The 22,698-nt window shown below is 38.2% G+C and overlaps 1 protein-coding gene across 7 annotated transcripts in view; it reads right to left on the reverse strand.

Moving 5' to 3' along the window:
- Positions 1–22,698, reverse strand: part of KYNU (kynureninase) — a 228,983-nt gene that overhangs the window by 176,712 nt on the left and 29,573 nt on the right. For 6 of the 7 annotated variants that reach the window (XM_070071543.1, XM_017342822.3, XM_070071542.1 and 3 more), the window contains exon 2: positions 21,160–21,341. In XM_070071543.1, the coding sequence (XP_069927644.1) occupies positions 21,160–21,328 (169 nt within the window). In that variant the 5' untranslated portion in view covers positions 21,329–21,341. Of the gene's footprint in view, positions 1–21,159; positions 21,342–22,698 lie in introns of those variants that run through there. The other variant, XM_051849583.2, reaches the window with a different exon arrangement.

Consider the following 22,698-nt stretch of genomic DNA (forward strand, 5'->3'; position numbering starts at 1 on the left):
CTTTACTTAATATATGCTAAACTGATCTTCTGTATATAAAGAGAATCAAAAATGAATCTTGATGTGAATGGAAAGGGAAGAGGGAGTGTGAAAGGGGAGGTTTGCAGGTGGGAGGGACGTTATGCGGGGGAAGCCATTGTAATCCATAAGCTGTACTTTGGAAATTTATATTCATTAAATAAAAGTTAAAAATAAAAAAAGTAATACACAATAATCAACAGCCTTTGTATACACAGATAATGCCACAGCTGAGAAAGAACTTCTAAGATCAATTTCATCCACAATAGCTACAAAAATAATCAAATGCCTTGGAATAAACATATCAAAGGTCTCTACAATGAGAATTACAAATATTAAAGAAATAGAAAAGGATACAAACAAAGGAAAAATCTGCCAAGTTCATGGAACAGAAGAATCAATATCATCAAATGCCCATTTTTCTGAAAGCAATTTATAGATTAAATGTGATACCAAAAAAAAAAAAATACCAAAGACATTCTTCTCAGATCTAGAAAAAAATGATGCTGAAATTCATATGGAGGCACAGGAGACCTCCAATAGCTAAAGCAATCTAATAAAACAAAACCAAAGCCAAAGACATCACAATAGCATATTTCATGACATACTACAGGGCAGTTATAATCCATATAGCCTGGTGCTGGTAAAGAAAAAAAGATGGATAAACCAATGGAACAGAGTAGAAACACCAAAAATCAATCCAAACATCGACAACCAACTTATAAGTGATTGACATGCTAAAACCAATTCCTGGAGCAAGGAGAGTCTTTTCTACAAATGGTGCTGGGGAAATAGGATTTCCACATGCAGAAATATGAAACAGGACCCCTACCTTACACATTATACAAAAGTCTCCTAAACATAGGCTAAAAACCAAGATCTATGACCTGACACCATCAAATTATTAGAGAACATTGGAGAAACACTGCAAGATATTGGCACAGGAAAAGAATTCTTGGAAAAGATCCAGAGGCACAAGCAGCAAAATCCAAAATAAACAACTGGGATTGCATCAAATTGAGAAGTTTCTGTATGGCAAAAGAAGCAATCAGGAAAGTGAAGAGGCATCCAACAGAATGGGAGAAATTATTCCCAAACTATGCAACTGATAAAGGATTAATATTCGGAATCTACATAGAGATTGAGAAACTCCACAACAGCAAAACAAATAACTCACTTGAGATGGGCCAAGAACTTAAACAGACATTTTTCAAAAGAGGAAATCCAAATGGCCAACAGACACATGAAAAAAATATTCAGGATCACTAGCCATCAGGGAAATGCAAATCAAAACCACAATGAAGTTTTACCTCACCCGGGTTAGAATGCTTTCATACAGAAATCAACCAACAACAAATACTGGCAAGGATATAGGGAAAAAAGTACACTAACCCACTGTTGGTGGGAATGCAAACTGGTAAAGCCACTATGGAATACAGTTTGGAGATACCTCAGAAATATGAATATAGTTCTTACATACAATGCACCCATCACACTCCTTGGAATTTACACAAGGGAAATGAAATAGGCAAATAAAAGAGCTATCTTCACTCCCATTTTAATTACAGCTCAATTCACAATAGCTAAGACATGAAATCAACCTAAATGCCCATCAACAGAAGACTGGATAAAAAAGTATGGGATATGTACTCGATGGGATACTACACAGTGGTAAAACAAAAGTGAAATTGGTCATTTGCAACAAAATGGAAGAATCTGGAAAACATCATACTGAGTGAAATAAGCCAATCCCAAAGGGACAGATATATGTTCTCCCTGATCTGTGACAACTTACTGAGCACCTAAAAGGAAACTTGTAGAGGCAAAACTGACACTAGGAGGAACAATTACTTGATCAGCCCTTGTTCTCACTGTTGAGGAACAGCTTACTATTTTATTCTTTCTATTATTATCTTTTTCTACTTAATACTATTGGTTGAACTCTTTACTTAATACAGAACTATTCTTAGGTATTTAAATCCAATTGAAAATTGATACTTGTAAAAAATAAGAGTTGGAATAAGAGAGGGAGCTGTTGTAGAGTTTGGCACACCTATGAAATTTGTATTTATTAAATACAAGCTTTCAAAAAAAAGCAAAAATTTTGACATAATAAAACAAAGAATTTTTGTGCAATCCTAACTCCACTTTTTCTATTATTAATCTCATACTAATGTATTTGTGCCAATTAATGAACCACACTCAGCTCTTCTGAGTTTTTTTTAATCCAAACTCCTTCTAAAAAAAGCACACCACTCCCATCCTGTAGTAATCAATATTCTTTGTTCAGGTTGAGCTTTTTTTTAAAGTTTTTGCCTGCATATAAGGGAGAACATGTGATATTTTTGTCAGTGTCTGGCTTATTCCACTCAACATGATATCCTCCAGGTCCATCCATTTTTCTGTCAATGACAGGATTTAATTCTATTTTAAGGCTGAATAGTATTCATATGTATATATAATATTTATGTGATTATTTATGATGATGGACATGACATCTTGTTTGATTTCATATCTCAGCCATTGTGAATAGTGCTGCAACAAACATGGTGGAGCATATATCTCCTTGATACAATGATTTTATGTCTTTTGGGAATTCGCCCATAAAGAAATTCATTTGCAGCTTTATAAGAAGTCTCCAGATTGTTTCCCATGGTGGTTGTACTAATTTACATTCCCACCAGTAGTGTGCAAGAATCTTCCTTTCTCCATATCCTCATCAGCATTTGATACTGCCTTTTTGATAATAGCCATTCTGACAGGGGTTATGTGATACTGTGATTTTTTATAAAAGCTCTTATTTAATAAATATAAATTTCATAGGTACAGCTTTTGGAATATAGTAGTTCTTGCCCCCATTCCCACCCTCCCACACACACTCCTGTCCCAGATCCCACTCCCTCTCCCATCTCATTCTTCATTAAGATTCATTTTTAATTATTTTTGTATACAGAAGATCAACTCTATACTACGTAAAGATTTCAAGTTTGCATTCACACGGACACACAAAGTATAAAGTACTATTTATTTTTTACCATTAACTCTCATAGTATAACTCATTCAAGATAGAGGTCCTACATGGAGAGCAAGTGCACAGTGACTCCTGTTGTTGAATTAACAATTGACACTCTTATTTATGATGTCAGTGATCACCTGAGGCACTTGTCATGAGCTGCCAAGGCTATGGAAGCCTTTTGAGTCCACAAACTTTGTCATTATTTTGTCAGGGGAATAAGCAAAGTGGAAGTTCTCTCCACCCTTCAGAGAAAGGTACTTCCTTCTTTGATAGTCTCTTCTTTCTACTGGGATCTCACTCACAGAGATCTTTCATGTAGGCCATTTTTTTTGTCATAGTGTTTTGGTTTTTCATGCCTGAAATGCTCTCAGGGCTTTTTAGCCAGATCCAAATGCTTTAACGGCTGATTCTTAGGCCAGAGTGCTACTTAGAGCGTTTCTCATTCTATGAGTCTGCTGTGTAGTCTGTTTCACATGTTGGATCATTCTCTCCTTTTAAATTCTATCTATTGTTATTAGCACTTAATTTCATTTATTTATTAATTTTATTGGACACTTATTCCTAACTTTATGATCAGTTATGCACTTAAAGTGATCCTAATGTCTAGTGATACTGAGACTTTTTCACATATTGGTAGATATTTTTATTTCTTCTTTTGGGAACTGTTTTTTCCAGTTCTTTGGCCACTTATTTACTGCATTGGTCCTTCTTTTTTTTTTTTTTTTTTTTTTTTCAGTTGCTCATATATTTTGAATAGTAATCCATTGTGGTATAAGTAACTGCAAATATTTTCTTCCATTTTCTAGAATGTCTCTTCATTCTATTTATTGTTTCCTTAGCTACAATAAAGCTTCTGAGCTTGGCACAATCCCTTTTATCTAGTTTTCCTTCCTTGCCTGTGCTTTTGTGGTCTTATGCTAAAAAACATTGCCTATACCAACATCTGGGAGTGTTTCCCAGATGTTTTCTCCCATATCATCTTCACAGTTTCAGGTCTGATATTTAAGTCTTTGATCCACCTTGAGTTGGTTTTTGTGTATGATGAGAGGTAGGGATCTAATTTCATTCTTCCACACATACATATCCAGTTTGCCAGCACCATTTATTGCAAAAACTATCCTTTTGCTAAAGTAGTATCTTTGTGAAAAATCATTTGGCAATCTGTATGTGGATTAACTTCTAGTCACTCTTTTCTATTCTATTGATCAATGTCTTTGTTTTTATCAGTATGCTACTTTGAAAAAGGGTTATAACCTTCTATTCAGGACATGATGAAATATACAAGTAGAAAATACCTCTTTATGTATTTCTTTGGATTTAACTACTGGCCCAGTATACCAACAACTTGAAAAAAATACCAGTGTCTAGGTTTACTTCATTATGGTATAGGACATGAATATAGACATTTTATTTCTCCAACCAAGTCATTATATGGGCCTGTCTTAGAAGCCCTAAGGGTTAGTATTGTGGTACAGCAAGTTAAGCTACTGCTTGCAATGCCAGCATCCTGCATTAGAGTGCCTATTTGAGTTCTGGCTGCTCTGCTTCTGATTCAGTTTTCTGCTATTGTGGTTGGGAAGGCAGTAGATGATGATCCAAGCACTTGAACCCCAACTACTTATATGTGTGACCTAGATGGAGTTCTAGATGCCTGCCTCCAGCCTGGCCCATTGCAGCCATGTGGGGAAGGAACCAGTGGATAGAACTCTGACTCTTAAGCAGCCTCCACTGCTCTTTCCTGGAACAACAGCAGGGAGTTGTGTCAGAAGTGCAGTAGCTGGGGCTTGAACTGGCACTTCAAGATGTGATGCCAGTGTTGCAAGCATTGGCTTAACCTGCTCTGCCAAAATGCTGGCCCTTTGCAGCATTTTTTGAGAGATTTGTTCTTTTTAAAAACAAATACATACTTTAGTTTTGATTTTTCCCCCTTAAGTGAGCAAATTCTGCTCCCTGCCTTTCATATTTTAGAAGTCAAATACACAACTTGATATGAAGAAACAAAGCTGAATCAAAGCTATGATCTATGATTTAAGGGCATATTCAAATGCACAAAAGCTGCCTTGATAAGCAGTGTCCTGGGATTGGTTGCTATGATTGCTTGGATTTTGTGGCAATTTATTTTGCCTGCAGATGTGGAAAAAGACTAGAAAGAATTCGTATTTAACAGATTGTTTTCTCCATGCATGTGTGCAAAGCTAACACCTTACTGAAATATCATGTGATATGTGGGCTTAGGGGTATTACAAAAGCGCTGTTCTGATTAGAAATCCTAGCCTAAATTTGAAATATACCATAAACTGTTCATTTGATAAACTTGAGCTAAACTTTGTTTTATTTTAATCAGCCATTCCTGTTTCAAATTTAAGAAAAAGAAGTACCCTCCCCAAAGATATACAATGCTTTTGCAGATTGGTAAACATGAAATTCTTACTGATTGCTGATTGTATTGTAATTAGTAGTAAAAAGCATAGTTTCCAGCTGTGTTTATTTCCTTTATATTTTGAATAGTTATATCTCCTGTATTTCCAAGAGTAAAATATGAATTTGTTGGGTGAGAACCATCTCATTGTAAAAACTTCCCAATCTTAATAATTGTAGTAGTAATGTGATTTGCTTTTTTGTTGTCGTCAATAATGAACTGAATTTCAGCAATTTGGAATAGAGCTTGACTGGGATTTATGCTTATGTCTACAAGTCTGAGACCAGAGTACTCTCTAGGAGCTGGACCAGATTTTTATCAACAAATAAGCCCCAGAAGCTAACCAAAGTTCTTCTTTATTTTCATTATATGACACACACACAGCACTGCATGTCCAAATGCCAAGGAGTCATTCTGTTTCTGGTCATGTGAATAAAATACCAGTTTGCTAAAATGTTTATATCTCTAAGTAAATATTCCTTCTTTTACTAGTTCACATTTAACAGTCACTTCTTTTCTTGAATTCTGTAAAACCCATCCCTTTTCTACTTCAATGGAAGTCTTAGAAGCAACTTGACATGTGAAGTACTTTTCACTAAGATGCATTGAGCAGCTCTCGGAGGATTCTAAAAACAGTAATGGAAAGAGCTAATACTGGGGAAGAAAACCACATCCAAACTAGCACTGAATTTCGTGTTTTCCTTCTGCTTCCTGAAAATATAAAGGCAGACTGAATTCAAAAATTGCTGGAAAGCCCAATCTATGTAGTGACTGTAGACTCCACAAGCTCCCAGAGAATCTCTTGTTCTTTCTATCCAGAATGGAAGTAGGAAAGAAAGAGTGAAGTAAATCCTGCAGATTTTTCCTCTGTTGTCTTTCATGATAGCCATTGTCTAGCCTATGGAAGAGGTAGTGGTTATAACAGCTGATACACAGGCCTGTGAATCTCTGAATAAGGAACCATTCTCTCTAACCAGAAGGGTTGCTCCAAGAATATGGAATATTCTTTTGTTCTCTGTTTCTGCACTAGAGGCAGGTATGGTCAAAATTTTCTAGCCAAGGGAGAATGAAGGTGAGCTCCTGGAAGTAGGAAAGCTTCAGGCTTATTGCAGAGAAGAGAAAGCTCCATGAAAGAACCAGATGAGGTTGTGCACAGACCACTGAGCTCACTCCTGCAGTCTGCCCAAATCGGTATGACCCTAAAGAGTCTACCAAAAATTTTGAGACCTGTACCTTAATCTCACAAGGGTGTCTGAATGGCAAACACACAGATCCAAGTAGCTCTGTTATGTCTTTGTAAACTCAAAGGATATTGGAATTACTGCTTATGGAAGGTGGGTAGGAACTCACCAATAAACTGAACTGGGTAAACAGTTTACTAAAACAAAAAAGTCAATCTCCACAGCATTTTTAAAAACACAATTTTATAGGCAACCAACAACTGTAATGACTACACATTTCTCATCATTTGCTATGGAGGTGAGAAAGTAATAGAACAAAATGTCTAAGGAATGAAAGAAAATAATTGTTGGTACAGAATTTTGTAACCATCAAAAATATGTTTCAAGAAGAAGCTACATTAGCAGGGTTAGGATACCATTTGGGATGCCTATATCCCTAATTGGAGTGCCTGGGTTCAAGTCCTGGTTCTGTACCTGATTCTAGTTTCCTGCTGATGCAGAGCTTAGAAGGCACCAGGTGATGGTACAAGGGACCATCGTGAGAGACCAGCATTGAGGTCCAGCTCCTGGGCATCTGGGGCATGGACCCAAGGGTGGATGCTCTTGCTCGCTTGCTCTCTCTCTTCGTCCCTTCTTTTCTCTCCTTCCCCATCCTTTTCCTTCCCCTTTCCCTGCCTCTCAAGTCAATAAAAATTAAAGAAAAAATGAATATTAAATATTAAAGATATTCTCAGATGAAAGAAAACTAAGAGAATTTTTGCCAGCAGATCTGTCTACAACAAATACTACGGAAAGTTTTATAGACTAAAGAGAAATAGTACTGAAGAGAAATTTGGACTTCTGGAATGAAAAGAATGCAAGAGAAAGAGTAAATATTGATGCCAATGTAGTAGAAAATCTGCTTGTTCTCATATCCTAATTATGTATGATGAAAAATTGTAACATGAAGGGAGCTTTTTGCCCAAAAGATTTTATTTATTATTTGAAAGGCAGAGTTACAGAGAGAGGGAGAGGGAGGAAGGGAGGAAGGGAGGGAGGGAGAGGGGGGGAGAGAGAGAGAGAGAGAGAGAGAGGTGTTCCATCTGCTGGTTCACTCTCCAAATGGCTGCAATGGCCAAAGCTGGGCTGATCCAAAGCCGGAGCCAAGAGTTTCCTCCAGGTCTCCCATGTGGGTGCAGGGGCCCAAGTACTTGGGCCATCTTCCACTGCTTTCCCAGGCCATAGCAGAGAGCTGGATTGGAAGAGGAACAGCTAGGACTCAAACTGGTACCCATATGGGATGTTAGCATCACAGGCAGAGGCATAGCCTAATATGCCACAGTGCTGGCCCTCTTGAGGGGAATTTTAATTATGAATATGTTAATAAAATATTATGATAACAACAACACAAAGGAGAGAAAGTATAAACAGCTAACTATATATTAGTGGCAAGTTTTTAATATTCCATTAAGTTGTAAAATACTGTTTCTAAATGGACTGCTAAAAGATATATCAGGACCGGTGCTGTGGTGTAACAGGTAAAGCTGCTGCCTGCAGTGCCAGCATCCCATAAGGGTGTCAGTTCGAGTTCCCAGTTGCTCCACGTATGATCCAGCTCTCTGCTGTGGCCTGAAAAAGCAGTAGAAGTTGGCCGAATTTCTTGGAGCCCTGCACCTGTGTGGGAGATCCAGAGGAAACTTCTGGCTCCTGGCTTCAGATCAGCGCAGCTCCAGCTGTTGCAACCATATGGAGAGTGAACCAGCATATGGAAGATCTCTCTCTCTCCTTCTCTTTCTCTCTCTCTCTCTCTCTGCCTCTGCCTCTCTGTAACTCTGCCTTTCAAATAAATAATCTTTAAAAAATAATAAATCTTTAAAAAATATATATGTATATGTATATGTATATGTATATGTATATACAAGAGCCAGCATTGTGGTATAGTGGGTAAATCGACTGCTGGCAATGCCAGCATCCCATATGTGCACTTCATATCCTGGCTGCTCTACTTCTAATTCAGTTCCCTGCAAAAGGCCTGGGAAAAAGCACTGGAAGATGGCTCAAGTGTTTGGTCCTTGCCAATCACATGGGAGACCTGGATGAAGCTCCTGACTCCTAGATTTGGCCTGGCACAGCCATGGCTATTGTAGCCATCTAGAGAGTGAACCAGCTGATAGAAGATCTCTCCCCCACCCACTCTTTAAAAAAATTCATTTATTTTATTTGAAAGGCAGAATTAAAGAGGTGAAGGGGAATGGGTGGAGGAGAAGGAGATGGGAAAGGGAAAGGGAGTTGGGAGAGAGAGAGGAGAGAGAAAGGTAGATGGGAGAGGGGAAGAGAGAGGGAAAAGCCAAAGCAAAACAGAACATTATGTAATGATGAATGTATCATCAAGGGCTGGTACTGTAGTGCAGTAGGTTAGGTCACTGGAAAGCCAGCATCCCATATGCGTGCTGCTTCAAAGAGTTCAACAAGACAACATAACCAAAATATGAATATGTGTAGCAACATAGTCCTAACATATCAGTTTTTTTTTCATAAAGTACATTCTTCATGAACTTTTTGAGGAACTATCATATGCAAGAATTTCAAAAACATTTTGCACAAAAATAAACTTTATTTATTTATTTATTTTTTATTTGACAGAGTTAGACAGTGAGAGAGAAACAGAGAGAAAAGTCTTCCTTCCGTTGGTTCATTCCCCAAATGGCTGCCACTGCCAGTGCACTGCGCTGATGCGAAGCCAGGAGCCAGGTGCTTCCTCCAGGTCTCCCATGCGGGTACAGGGGCCCAAACACTTGGGCCATCCTCTATTGCCTTCCTGGGCCACAACAGAGAGCTGGACTGGAAAAGGAGTAACTGGGACTAGAACTCGGCGCCCATATGGGATGCCGGCACCACAGGCAGAGGACCAACCAAGTGAGCCATGGTGCCGGCCCCAGAAAAAATAAACTTTTAACTAAAATAAATATCATCCGGAGTTTTGAAGTACTGTATCAAGCAATAATTGACAGACTGAAAGGAGAGCTAGAAAAACTCACTGTTATTTTTCGAAATTTCAACACCCTTGTCTTAGTAAATAATATGACAAGTAGAAAAAAATGTCAGTGAAGACATAAAACTGAAAAAAAAAAAAACAACCACTGTCACACATAGGAATGCAATTGACATCTATAGAATACTCTAGTAAACAACCATAGATTTTTGTTTTAAAAGCACATGGAGGGGCTGACACTGTGGCATAGAGGGCTGAACCTCCCGCTGCAGCACTGGCATCCCCTATGGGTGCTGGTTCAAGTCCCGGTTGCTCCACTTATGATCCAGCTCTTTGCTACAGCCTGGGAAAGCAGTGGAAGATGGCCCAAGTGCTTGGGCCCCTGCACCCGCTTGGGAGACCCAGAAGAAGCTCCAGGCTCCTGGCTTCGGAATGGCACAGCTCTAGCCATTGCAACCAAGTGGGAAGTGAACCAGTGGGTGGGAGACCTCTCTCTCTCTCTCTCTCTCTCTCTCTCTCTCTCTGCCTCTCCTTCTCTCTCTGTATAACTCTGACTTTCAAATAAATAAAAATATTTTTTTTAAAAAAGTGCATGGAGAAGTCACCAAGATAGAACATTATCCAAGCTTAGAAACAAACTGAAGCCATACAATAAACATCCTCTGACTATAATACAATTAAATTAGAAATCAGTAATAAAAAAACTGAAAACTGTCCAAGTACTTGGAAATAAAACATACCTTAAATAAAATATAAAATATGTTTTGGGAACCTGTGATTAGGTGAAGAGTTCTTATACATAGTACCTAAAGTACAATACACAAAAGTAAAACTAACATATCAGGCATCCTCAAAATTAAAATCATTATCTCTGTGAAAGACACTGTTACTGTTAAGAGAATAAAAAGGTAGTGATAAGTAGAAAATATCTTCATATTATTTATTTTAAAATGACCTGAATATTGAATATACAAAAAATTCTTAGGATCTGGTGTTGTGGTGTAGCAGGTTGAGCTGCATCCTGCAGTGCCAGAAACCCATATGGGGGCGCCAGTTCAGATTCCAGTTGTTCCCCTTCTGATCTAATATCCTGCTAATGCACTTGGGAAAGCAGCAGAGGATGGCCTAAAGGTTTGGGCCACTGCACGCATGTAGGAGATCCAGAATAAGTTCCTGGCTCCTGACTTTAGACTGGCCCAGCCCTGACCATTGCAGCAATTTAAGGAGTGAACCAGCAGATGGAAGATAGATCTCTCTAACTCTCCTCCTCTCTCTGTAACTCTGCCTTTCAAATAAATAAAATATTTTAAAAATTCTAAAGTTAAATAATAAGAAAAATGTTACTTTCCCCTGCAAAACAAAATAAAACAAAACAACAACAAAAATAAAAATAAAATGGAGATAAAGAGAAAGCATGTGGCCTGCCAAGAGTGAGATAAATATTTACTATTAGAACACTTCAAAAATAAAATTTGATTAACATTTCATGTATACTGCAAATTCTGTACATGAATGCTTATAACAGCTATTCATAATCACAAAATCTGGACATAACTGAAATGTCCTTTAATGGGTGAGTGGGTAAAGCATATATCTGGAACCAGCGTTGTGGTACAGCTGGTTAAGCAGCAGCTTGCAATGATGGTGTTCTGTATCAGTCCTGGCAGCTCCCTGATAGTGCACCTAGGAGAGCAGCAGAACATGGCCCAAGTAGTTGAGTCCCTGCCACCCACATGGGAGACCAGGATGGAATTCCAGCTCCTGGTTTTGGCTTGACTCAGACCTTGCTATTGCAGCCATTTGGGGAGTAAACCAGCAGAGGGAAAATATCTTGCTGACATTCTCTATTTTTCTCTGTTGTCTGCCTTTCAAATTAATTAACTAATTAATCTTACTTTAAAGGTGTGGTCCCTTCTAAAGTTAGAATACTTCTCAGCAATAAAAAGATACTGAAATAATTTTGATTAGTCCCCAACGTATTAGTATGGAAGCCAGTTTCCAAAGATTGCACACTTTTTATGCTTTCTGCTATATGACATTCTGGAAAAGGTAAAATTATGAGATCTTCAAAAAGTTCATGCAATTGTGTATTATAAAAATCTATTTATATACTTCAAAAATGTTTTGTCATTAAAACAAATATGTATTATCTTTTGATATGTTTGAATAGTATCTATTCTGAAGCATTAAGAAAAATAAAACATCTATTGATAAAAGCCCCTATCAGAGTAACATGAATTCTGCTACAATTGAAAAAAGAACATCAAATTTATGGTGAAGTTTAAAGCCACCACCTGCAGTGCCAGCATCCCATATGGGCACAGGTTCGAGTCCCAGCTGCTCCATTTTCTATCTAGCTCTTTACTATGCTCCGGGAAAACAGTAGAAGATGGACCAAGTCTTGGGCCCCTGTACCCATGTGGGAGGCCAGGAGAAAACTCCTGGCTCCCGGCTTCAGATGGGCCCAGCTCCAGACATTGCAGCCATTTGGGGCATAAACCAATGGATAGAAGACTTCTCTCTGCCTGCCTCTGCCTCTCTGTAACTCTGCCCTTCAAATAAATAAATAAATATGTAAAAATTAAGATAAATTGAAAGAAGAACATCAAATTTATGTTGAAGTTTGAATAGAAGAATGGTAAAATAATTGATGCTTTATAAAAAGTATTGGAGGACAATGTTCCAAAAAAATCAAAAGTTTACAAACAGATGGCTCATTTAAGAAGGGAAAAGATGATGCTAAAGATGAATATCACAGCAGTGGACCATCCACATCTGTTGTGAGGAAAAGTAATCTTGTTCCTGGAAAGGATCAACCACTAACAGTAAAAATGATAACCAATACTATCGATATCTCAAATCCCTTCAGCTTAAACAATTCTGCCTGAAAATTTTAAGTGAAGAAAACTTTCTACTCCATGGGTATCAAAAGTATTAAACTCATATCACCTCTGGATGACAAAGTTTTCAATGTAAATTTTTTTTATTTATGTTTTTCTTTTTGACAGGCAGAGTTAGACAGTGAGAGAGAGAGAGAGACAGAGAGAAAGGTCTTCCTTCTGTTGGTTCAACCCCCAGATGGCCACTATGGCCAGCATGCTGTGCTGATCCAAAGCCAGGAGCCAGGTGCTTCCTCCTGGTCTCCCATGCAGGTGCAGGGCCCAAGCACTTGGGCCATCCTCTACTGCACTCCTGGGCCACAGCAGAGAGCTGGACTGGAAGAGGAGCAACCAGAACAGAATCTGGCATCCCAACCGGGACTAGAACCCGGGGTGCTGGCACCGCAGGCGGAGGATTAGCCAAGTGAGCCACGGTGCATGCCTCAATGTAAATTTTAATTCAATGTAAATAACTGGGATGAAGATCCTGAAATATTTCTTTAAAGAATTGTAATAGGAGGTGAAGCCTGGCTTTACCAGCATGATCCTAAAGACAAAGCACAATCACAATAATGGCTGCTAAGAAGTAGAAATGGTCCAGCCATAGCAAAAGCGAATTAATCAAGAGCAACAATTATGACAACAGCTTTCTGGAATGCTTAAAGCGTTTTTCTTGTTGACTTCCTGGAGAACCAAAGAATGATGACATCTGTGATAAGGGGAATGTTTTGAGATTTTTAGCCAAAGCTTTAGCAGAAAAGCACCTGGAAAAGCTTCACCAGAGAGTCCTGCTCTATGACAATGCCCCGCTCATTACTTTCATTAAATAAGGGGAATTTGGGGAGTTTTGATGGCAAATAACTTTAAGGTAGAAATAACTTTAAAGTGTAAATTATCCACCTTACAGTTCTAATTTGTGTAATCTTAAATATCTTTAAAAGACACTTTTTCTTTAGTTAACAATGTAAAAGCAGCTATATCGACATGTTTGCATTTCTAGGGCCCTCAGTTCTTTAGGGATGGATGAAAAGGTTGGTATAATTGCTAATAAATATGTCTAGAACTTGACAAAACTCATGTTAAAATAAAGTTTATATATTTTTATCATAATTTTTAAAAAATATTTATTTATTTGAAAGATAGTGACAGAAAGAGGGGGAGAGAGAAAAAGAGGGATCTTCTATCTACTGGTTCACTCCCCAACTAGCCACAACAACTGGGGAAGGGCAAGGCCAGAGCCGGGAGCTAGAAACTTCTCCCAGGTCTCCCAGTACTTGAGCCATCTTCTATTGCTTTCCCAGGCACATTAGTACGGAGCCGGATCAGAACTGGAACAGCCAGGACTGGAACATGCACCCATATGGGATGCCAGCCATGCAGGCAGCAGCTGAACTCCCTAGGTCACAAAGCAGTCCCTTTGTTCTTATCTTTTTTGCTCCATTTTCCCACTAACATTTTGAAACTCCTCATATAGGGTTGGAAAATAGCTCAGTAATTGTAGGGGCTGGAGTTCAGTATAGACTGGTTTAAAAGGGCCAGGAGGAAGGATTTTCTTGGAGTATGAGGAAACTAGGTACTGAAATAAGATGCAATTCTATAATTCTATACATGTGCCTAAGTCAAACTGAACTCCAAAATTCAACCTAATTTGACTTCAATCAACTTAAATTTAAATGATAATAATAAATCCTCCGAATGAACATTATTTATTTTATACTTCTGTCATAAGAAAAGACACCATTCTACCATTCTGTTTTCAGTTGGGGGCAAGTTCTTAGATGGGTTCTTAGAGAAGATCGTAGGAGGGAATAAAAAATATGTATAAAATGCTAAAAACATTGTGGTCCAATAGCACTTTGCTAAAGTCTGAATAGGAAAATGGCCTGTTTAATTGTCTCCAGTTTAAATGGCTAATCTGTGGCATTGCTTTTATTTAAAGAATGTAACATACATATATTAGAGAGTTGAAAATCTACACTGTGGACTTCAGATACACTAATTCAGATCCATATATTTGGGTTATTAAATAAATAAGGAAATGGAGAATTTAAGTAAAATTTAGAAAATTGATATTCAAACACCAGCTATAGAAGTACAGTAAACTCAGATAGCAACTGAAATGAGGTACAGACAGTTTTTCCAGGTTATGACAATGTTTTTATTTGTAGATTTAAGATCTTGTCACACAGATTTATTGCCACTATGAAATCCATAGAACTTTATGATTTGTTCATTTTACTAAATATAGTCTATATTTTTCTCTTTTAGTCTGTATTTTTCTCTTTACTGCTATTCAGAATATGAAGTGAATTTTTTACATTGTTGTATGCCTTAATATTAATAAGGTTCACAGCAATAATTCACTATTAATATTAGTTATGGCTTAATAATATTAAATTTCCACATATTTCCCTAAGGGATTATTGGTGTTCTTGAGCAGGAGACAAGGCTATGATCCTAAAAAGCTCCTTAGACTTTGTATACAATTTCATGAGAAAGATGGAGAAAAATATATAATCATGATAATTCACATGAACACATTCCTTATATATTCTTGTCTAATTTTTAGACCCATTAGTCCTATCTGGACTCTATAAAAATGAGTGGGATGGAATCTGTTGAAAGGATATATCCTGAGAACTTACAATGGAATTCTCTACACCTTTGAAAATAAAAATAAAGTCCTCTTAGAAAAAAAGAATTCACAATGCTACATAAGACCAGTCCTTATAAAAGGCAAAGGTGAAAGCCCTGTCTCTTCTGCTAAAATTTCTATTTCACCCTTTTGTCCTATGGCTAAGGTAGGCTTAGTAACATATTGCCAGAGAGTAGAATGGTTGGATAGAGTTGACATTTCTTCATATGAGGCAGGGGGGACCTCATTCAGTCTGTCTTTCAAACAAAGCAAATAGATAATTTTTAAAAGATATCATATATATCGTGTATATATGTGGATAAATGGTAGTACCCCATGTAATTAAGTAAACAGGTAATTGGTATAATAAAGTAAATGGTAAATGAATGAGTATAGGTAACTAACAATAAGCCTAAAGCAGGGGCCAGTTTTATGCTGTAGGTTAAGCAACTGTCTGCAACACTGTGTGTTCATTGGTCCCTGCTACTCCACTTCTAATCCAGCTCTCTGCTAATGTACCTGGGAAAGCAGCAGAAGACAGCCCAAGTGCTTGGGGCCTGCATCCATGTGAGAGGCCCGGAAGAAACTGCTGGTTCCTGGCTTTAGCCCAGCCCAGCCCGGCCATTGAGACCATTTGGAGAGTAAATCAGCAGATGGAAGATCTCTCTCTCTCTGCTATGCCACAGTGCCAGCCCCAACTTTCTTTTCTAATTAAAGGACTCTAGCTAATGGAGAAAAGCATACTTCCACATATTTCGTGCATGAAACCTCCTGTCAGCAGTCGTCTAGACCCAACTAAGCAGTTGAACTGAAGAGCCTCTCTGTGTTACAGGGGACCTCAGGAGACAGATCCAGGCATGAATGCTTTGCTATGTTAATTTTATTGAGACCAGATAATTCCATGGGCAAAGTAAAACAAGATCTTGTTTAGACAGTGTTAACTTACTGACGTTGGGTGTCAATTTGCTTATCTTAGAGATATGTGATATGATATGATTAATAGTTGACTATGAAAGGAACAAGGATAGAACAGTTTGGTTTATTTCCCCCCAAAGAGCCATCTATTTATTTGAAAGAGAAAGTGACAGAGAGATCTTCTGTCTATTGATTCACTCTCTAAATGTCAAACAGCTGGGGATGGGCCCAATGAAAAACAGGAGTCAGGAGCTTCATCCAGGTTTCCCATATGGGTGGCAGGACCCCAAGTAATTGGGCCATCATCTGCTGCCTCCCAAGAGCATCAGCAAGAAGCTTGATTGGGAGCTTGGAGTAGCTGAAACTTGAGCTAACCAGACATGTTATGCAGATCCTGAGCGTAGCCTAATCTTGTGCCACAATGCCAGCTGCTAGAACACTTTTTTTTTAACTTCTCCAAATATGGTTTACCAATAATAACATTCATTGAGTTAATGATCTTCCCTGTAGAGCAAAATAATAGCAACCTCAACAAATTACGGGTGTCCTGGACTGCAAGTGGGAAAAGGGAATGAAGAAATCTTCTAAAATTGGATTAGGAAGGTTGTGCTACTGTATATACCTACTAAAAACTATTGAATTGTGAACTTAAACCCGTCCATTTTATGGTATACAAATTATATTAATAAGACTTTTGGTGCTGGTGTTGTGGTACAGGTTAATACTCTGCCTGCAGTGTCAACATCTCATTTGGTTGCCGGTTCTAGTCCTGGATGCTCCACTTCCAATCCAGCTCTCTGCTATGACCTGGGAAAGCAGTAGAAGATGGACCAAGTCCTAGGGCCCCTACACCCACATGGGAGACCCAGAAGAAGCTCCTGGTTTTGGATAGGCTCAACTCCAGCCATTGTGGCCATTTGGGGAGTGAACCAGCGGATGGAAAATCTTTCTCTTTCTCTTCACTCTCACTGTCTGTAAATATATCTCTCAAATAAATAAAAATATTTGTCAAAAGACTTTTTAAAAAGTGATAGATTTGAGTCAAAAAAACCAGGTCAGGAGTCACAATATTTGGAATCTGTTTCCAGTTCTGGCATCGGCCAATTTTAGGAACTAAATATTTTCTCTTAAATATCCCTCAGGTGTTTGAAAGAATTATAAAATTAGAAATTAAAATAAATAAAAATTATTAATTTTAAATATTAAAAGTAAATTAACATGGTAGTAAAGCAAATTGTCCAAGGAGTTTATATAAAATGTCCAAGAATAGCAAATTCAAACAGGGAGGAACAATCTTTGTTCTTGGTTTTATGCTAATCTTCCTAAAATAAACTGAGAAGATATATCATTTATAGATTTTTTTTTTTTTTACAGGCAGAGTTAGACAGAGAGAGAGAGAGAGAGAAAGGTCTTCCTTTTCCGTTGGTTCACCCCCTAAGTGGCCCCTATGGCCACTTGATCCGAAGCCAGGAGCCAGGCGCCTCCTCCTGGTCTCCCATGCGGGTGCAGGGCCCAAGGACCTGGGCCGTTCTCCACTGCCTTCCCGGGCTACAGCAGAGAGCTGGACTGGAAGAGGAGCAGCCGGGACAGAATCCGGCGCCCCAACTAGGACTAGAACCCAGGATGCCAGCGCTACAGGCAGAGGATTAGCCAAATGAGCTGCGGCGCCAGCCTATATATGTTCTTAACAGGCTTGACTAAGGTAAGAAATTCTGGTTGCATTCATATTCATTAAACACAAAAAGAAAATTTCAGCATTGTTTGGTCCTGCATTTGGTGGCTCTGTGCGGTACAAACATGGACACTCACCAGGCTCAGCTTCACTTTTGTATCTATGGGGTTGATTCCTCGCTTCATCCTCATTTTTACTCAGAGCTGCTTTCTCAGCTTTTCCTTCCTCCACTTTCCTAGAACACCCTTATCCTCATAGTCCTCTGGACACCTATACAGCACTACCTGATAGCATAGTATATATTAACTTGTTTTAAAGTTTATTTATTATCTGTCTCCTCATATTAGATTTCACACACTGTGATCTTTAGCCCAGTAAGATGCTCTAAGTATCTCAAAGAGAGTGAATGGTTAATAAATATTTGTTGGACAGTTGAACCCTCAAATGTTACAAAGAAGAGTGAGAATAGTGAGAACAGGAATGAATTGCTCCAAAGCTGTGAAACCATTCCAACTGATGGGAGAATGGATGTCTGGGTCTCACGCTTAGCAGTGATTCTGGGGCAGGATCCAGGAACTTGTATTTTGATTATGTTTCCTGGTGGTGGTCATGTTGCTGGTAGGGGTACTACACTTTGATAATCACCAATTTAGAAGAAATCTTGGGATTAAATAAACTTCATTAATTAAGCTTCATTAAAAACTAGTCAAAGCTATTGTTAAGCAAATGGTTTAAATTATCTATTGAATCAATTCATCTTATCTCTTTTCACTTCTCTTTAGTTTTCAACAATGACTTATCCAGTACATAATTATTTAGAATCAGTTTCTATTGAAAAGCTAAGCAAAATAAATGTTACAACTATAATCAGAATACCAGAGCCAACTTAAATATGATGGAAGTTGGGGGTGGACACTGTGGCTGGTAATGTCACCTCCTGTGACCCTGGCATCCAATATGGGTGCAGGTTTGAGAAGCAGCTTCTTCACTTCAGATCCAGCTCCTTGTTGATGCACCTGTGAAATCAGGGGAAGCAGGCCAAGTGCTTGGGCCTCTGCACTTATATCAGAGATCCAGAAGAAGCTCCCGATTCCCGATTCCTGATTTCAAACTTGCCCAGCCCCAGCTGTTGTGACCATTTGGGGAGTGAACCAGTGAATGGAAAATCTCCCTCTTTCTCTCTATAACTGTTTTGTATTCTATATAACCTTGACTTTCAAATAAATAAATAAACTTTTTAAAAAGGTAATGGAAGTTACTGCAAGTATAATGTGTTCTTTTACTTGGAAATATTTTACTTTTAATAAATAAATAATAAAATATTAAGCTACAATACACATTTATCATGTCAACCATTTTTAGAGTATAGTTCAATGGTTTTGAAAACATTCATATCACTGTGGAACCAATCTCCAGAGCTTGTCCATCTTGCAAATCTGGAACTATACCCATGAACAATAATTCCCCATTTTTTCTTTCTACCAGATTCTGTTAGCTACCTCTTAACTTTTTATTTCTGTAATTTGACTGATATAATTCCTCAAATAACTAGAATCATACAGTATTTGTCTTCTTGATGCTGGTTTTTTAAACACAGAATAACAGTCTTTAGGTTGTGTCACGTACCAGAATCCCTTTCTCTTTTAAAACAGAATAATATTTATTATATGTTCACATCACATCTTGCTTAGGCATTCATTCATCAATGGACATTTAGATTGCATTCCTCCTTTGGCTTTTTAAAAAAAATGCTGCAAAGCACAAAATTGCACAAATACCTCTCTGGGATTTTGCTTTCAATTCTTTTGGATATATACCAAGAAGTAGATTCTAGCTTCCTGCTAATACAAAGTCTCAAAGGTAGTAAATGATGTCTCATATCCTTGGGTTCCTAGCCTGGTTCCAGTTCCTGGCTCCTGGTCTTGGCCCCCAGCTTGGGGACATCAGTGGTATTTGAGAACTGAACCAGTGTATGGCAACCAACTTTCTGTCTCTCCTTCTAACTCTCAAATTAAAAAAAAAAAAAAGAAGTTTTATAAAAATAATCATTCTAGATTCTAAAACCACCTAGAATATTTTTTCTGTGGTCTCAATTACTTAACTTACAGCTCCAATTTATTTGGCTTCTAACAACTGTAATTTATACCAATGTCACCCTCATGTACTATTAAACTATAAATTTTTCTTTTACTTTGTCATTATTTTTTAGATTTTTATTTATTTATTTGAAAGGCATAGTTACAGAGAGGGGAAAGAGAGGGAGAGAGGCATCTTCCAGCTTCTGTTTCATTTCCCAAATGGCTCCAATGGCCTGGGCTGGGCCAGGCGAAGCCAGGAGGCTAGAAATCCATCTGGGCCTTCCATGTGGGTCCAGGGATAGAAGCACTTGGACCATCCTCCACTGTTTTTCCTGGTGCATTAACAAGAAGCTGTGTCAGATGTGGTACAATTGAGACAAGAACCAGCACCCAAATAGAATGCTGGTGTCCAAGGAGGGAGTTAACCTGCTGTGCCACAATGCTGGCCCCTAAACAACTTTAAGTTGAATACAGGATTTTCTCTTCGATACTTCAAGATTTCTATAAGGCTCTGGGTATATAACCAGAGACAAGTAAGAGTTACAGAAACTTTTATCCTAATATTGTATAAGTTGATATTCTTGAATTCTGAGTACCTAAAATTGCACCTATCTCTTTTAATGTGAAGAAATGAAGAACTTAGCCAATTATGCTACTATAAAGCATGTGAAACCAATTTTGGTAGACTAATTTCATTCAAATTAGTAGTCTTTTTCATTGATGTGAAATGGAGTAAACTAAAAATAACACATTGTTTCATGTTTTTTATTCCTGTGATATCTATGAGAGAGAACAAAAGACTTCCTTACAACAGAAAATAAGTTTACTGCATTGTTTTTTTTAAATGTGTTTGTTAGGTATTACTGTAATTTATTTGTGATTCATGGATGTACCATCTTTATTCACACCATGCAAAGATGGTTTTATTCAGAAAACACCACAGGCTGCAAAACAGTATTTCCCCTAAGATAAACATCATGCCATCATAAACTAGGTGCCAGAAAATAAGAGACTTTCTAATACTGTTTTGAAAGGGGTTGCTGTGAGCCCTAAGTGCTCATAGAACAAGTAAATGCATCTCTCTATAATTTTCAATCAGCCTACTCTGTTGCTCAGAGAAGATGAGGGTTTAAGCACGAGAAAGTATTTTATACAGAAAGGGAGAAGAAACAAAGATCTGAGGCTAAGGTAGGCTGACAGGTTGATTCAGTAACACCAGGGACCTAAATTTTTTCATGTAATTGCAGCAAAGGCTCTATAGCTCTATTATATATTAGAACAATGCTTTTTCAATGACCTATGATAAATAGATGCTTTTGCAAAAACAAATTAATTGGTAAATTGATTTCAAAAGAAAACTTTCCCAGGATCTTACTTGGAGGCAGATCTTTCATTTTGGGGATGTAAAAATAGTCCCTGAAGTGCTTCAGCTCATCTTTCTCATCTAGGTAGAGAGCGACCCTCTCATCTGTTGGGTGACATTGGAGTGCAGCTGCAATGCGTTGCACCGTGTCAGCAGGCAGCTCGAGAGGAGAAGGCTCCATTGCAAGTTGTTACCTAAAAATGAAAGAAGATAATAAAACATCATGTCGCCAGCATTATTTTCCTGAAGGAAAACAGCCTTTTGTAAACTGGACTGTCTTACGTAAGATTCTCATTGCTTCAGCCTCAGAAATAACCTAATTAGTCAGCCAATTTTCAACCCCATGCTGAGTTTTCCTCATACAGAAAATGAACAAAGTGATAATAACTTAGCGATATTAAAATAACAACTAGTAATTAATGCTGAGGTCACAGTAAACATTAGCACTTGTTCTTATCTAGAACAATGAGCACATTATTGGTTTTCTGACATAGCTATCTTCATCACTTTTCTCCCAGGTCTCCTAGCAGTAAAGATGCTTCTGCGAACGTGAAGGAAAACAGGGCACCACCTGGCTTATTTTTCCCATTCCACTTCCACAATCCTACCCCCAGTGGTATCTGGATGACAGTTTTAAAGCTGGACACACTGAATGCTTTACAAAATCTTTACAATCTTTACAAAAGGGGAAAAGACAATGGAGATTTAATAACACATTTTAGACTTTACCAGATTTTTTGTTGTTTGTATTTCCCCCAAGTTTTAGTTTCATGAAATTGAGCAAGAATAATATTAAAGGAAAATATTTTTCCTCAGGTTAGTTTCATTCATGTACTGTCCTTTTGCTGGCTTCATTAACATATTCTTCCATTTATTTACTCTTTCTGCAAATATTGGCTAAGCTGTTACTATTTGGTTTCTGGCAGCCATGGAACAGTAGCCTATAAATGCTAATTCTTGCACAATTTACTTTGTAGTGGAAAAATGGAAAATACATAACATAAAGTTTCAGGTAGCTTCAAGAGCTATAAGGAAATACAGCATAAGTTTTGGGTAGATTTACTGAGGTATAGAAGAGCGTAGGTGGAGGAGGGATGTCTAGTATGTCTCCTAAAAATTATTTATTATTTTTTTTGACAGGCAGAGTAGACAGTGAGAAAGAGAGACAAAGAGAAAGGTCTTCCTTTACTGTTGGTTCACCCTCCAATGGCCGCCGTGGCTGGCGCACTGCGCTGATCCGATGGCAGGAGCCAGGTGCTTCTCCTGGTCTCCCATGGGGTGCAGGGCCCAATCACTTGGGCCATCCTCCACTGCACTCCAGGGACACAGCAGAGAGCTGGACTGGAAGAGGGGCAACCAGGACAGAATCTGGTACCCCAACCGGGACTAGAACCCGATGTGCCAGCACCGCAGGTGGAGGATTAGCCTTGTGAGCCACGGTGCCGGCCTTATTTATTTATTTGAAAGTCAGAGTTACACACAGAGAGAAGGAGAGACAGAGAGGTTTTCCATCTGCTGGTGCACTCCCCAGATGGCTGTAACAGCCAGAGC

The sequence above is a fragment of the Oryctolagus cuniculus genome, chromosome 3, assembly GCF_964237555.1.
Source record: "Oryctolagus cuniculus chromosome 3, mOryCun1.1, whole genome shotgun sequence".
Lineage (NCBI taxonomy): Eukaryota > Metazoa > Chordata > Mammalia > Lagomorpha > Leporidae > Oryctolagus > Oryctolagus cuniculus.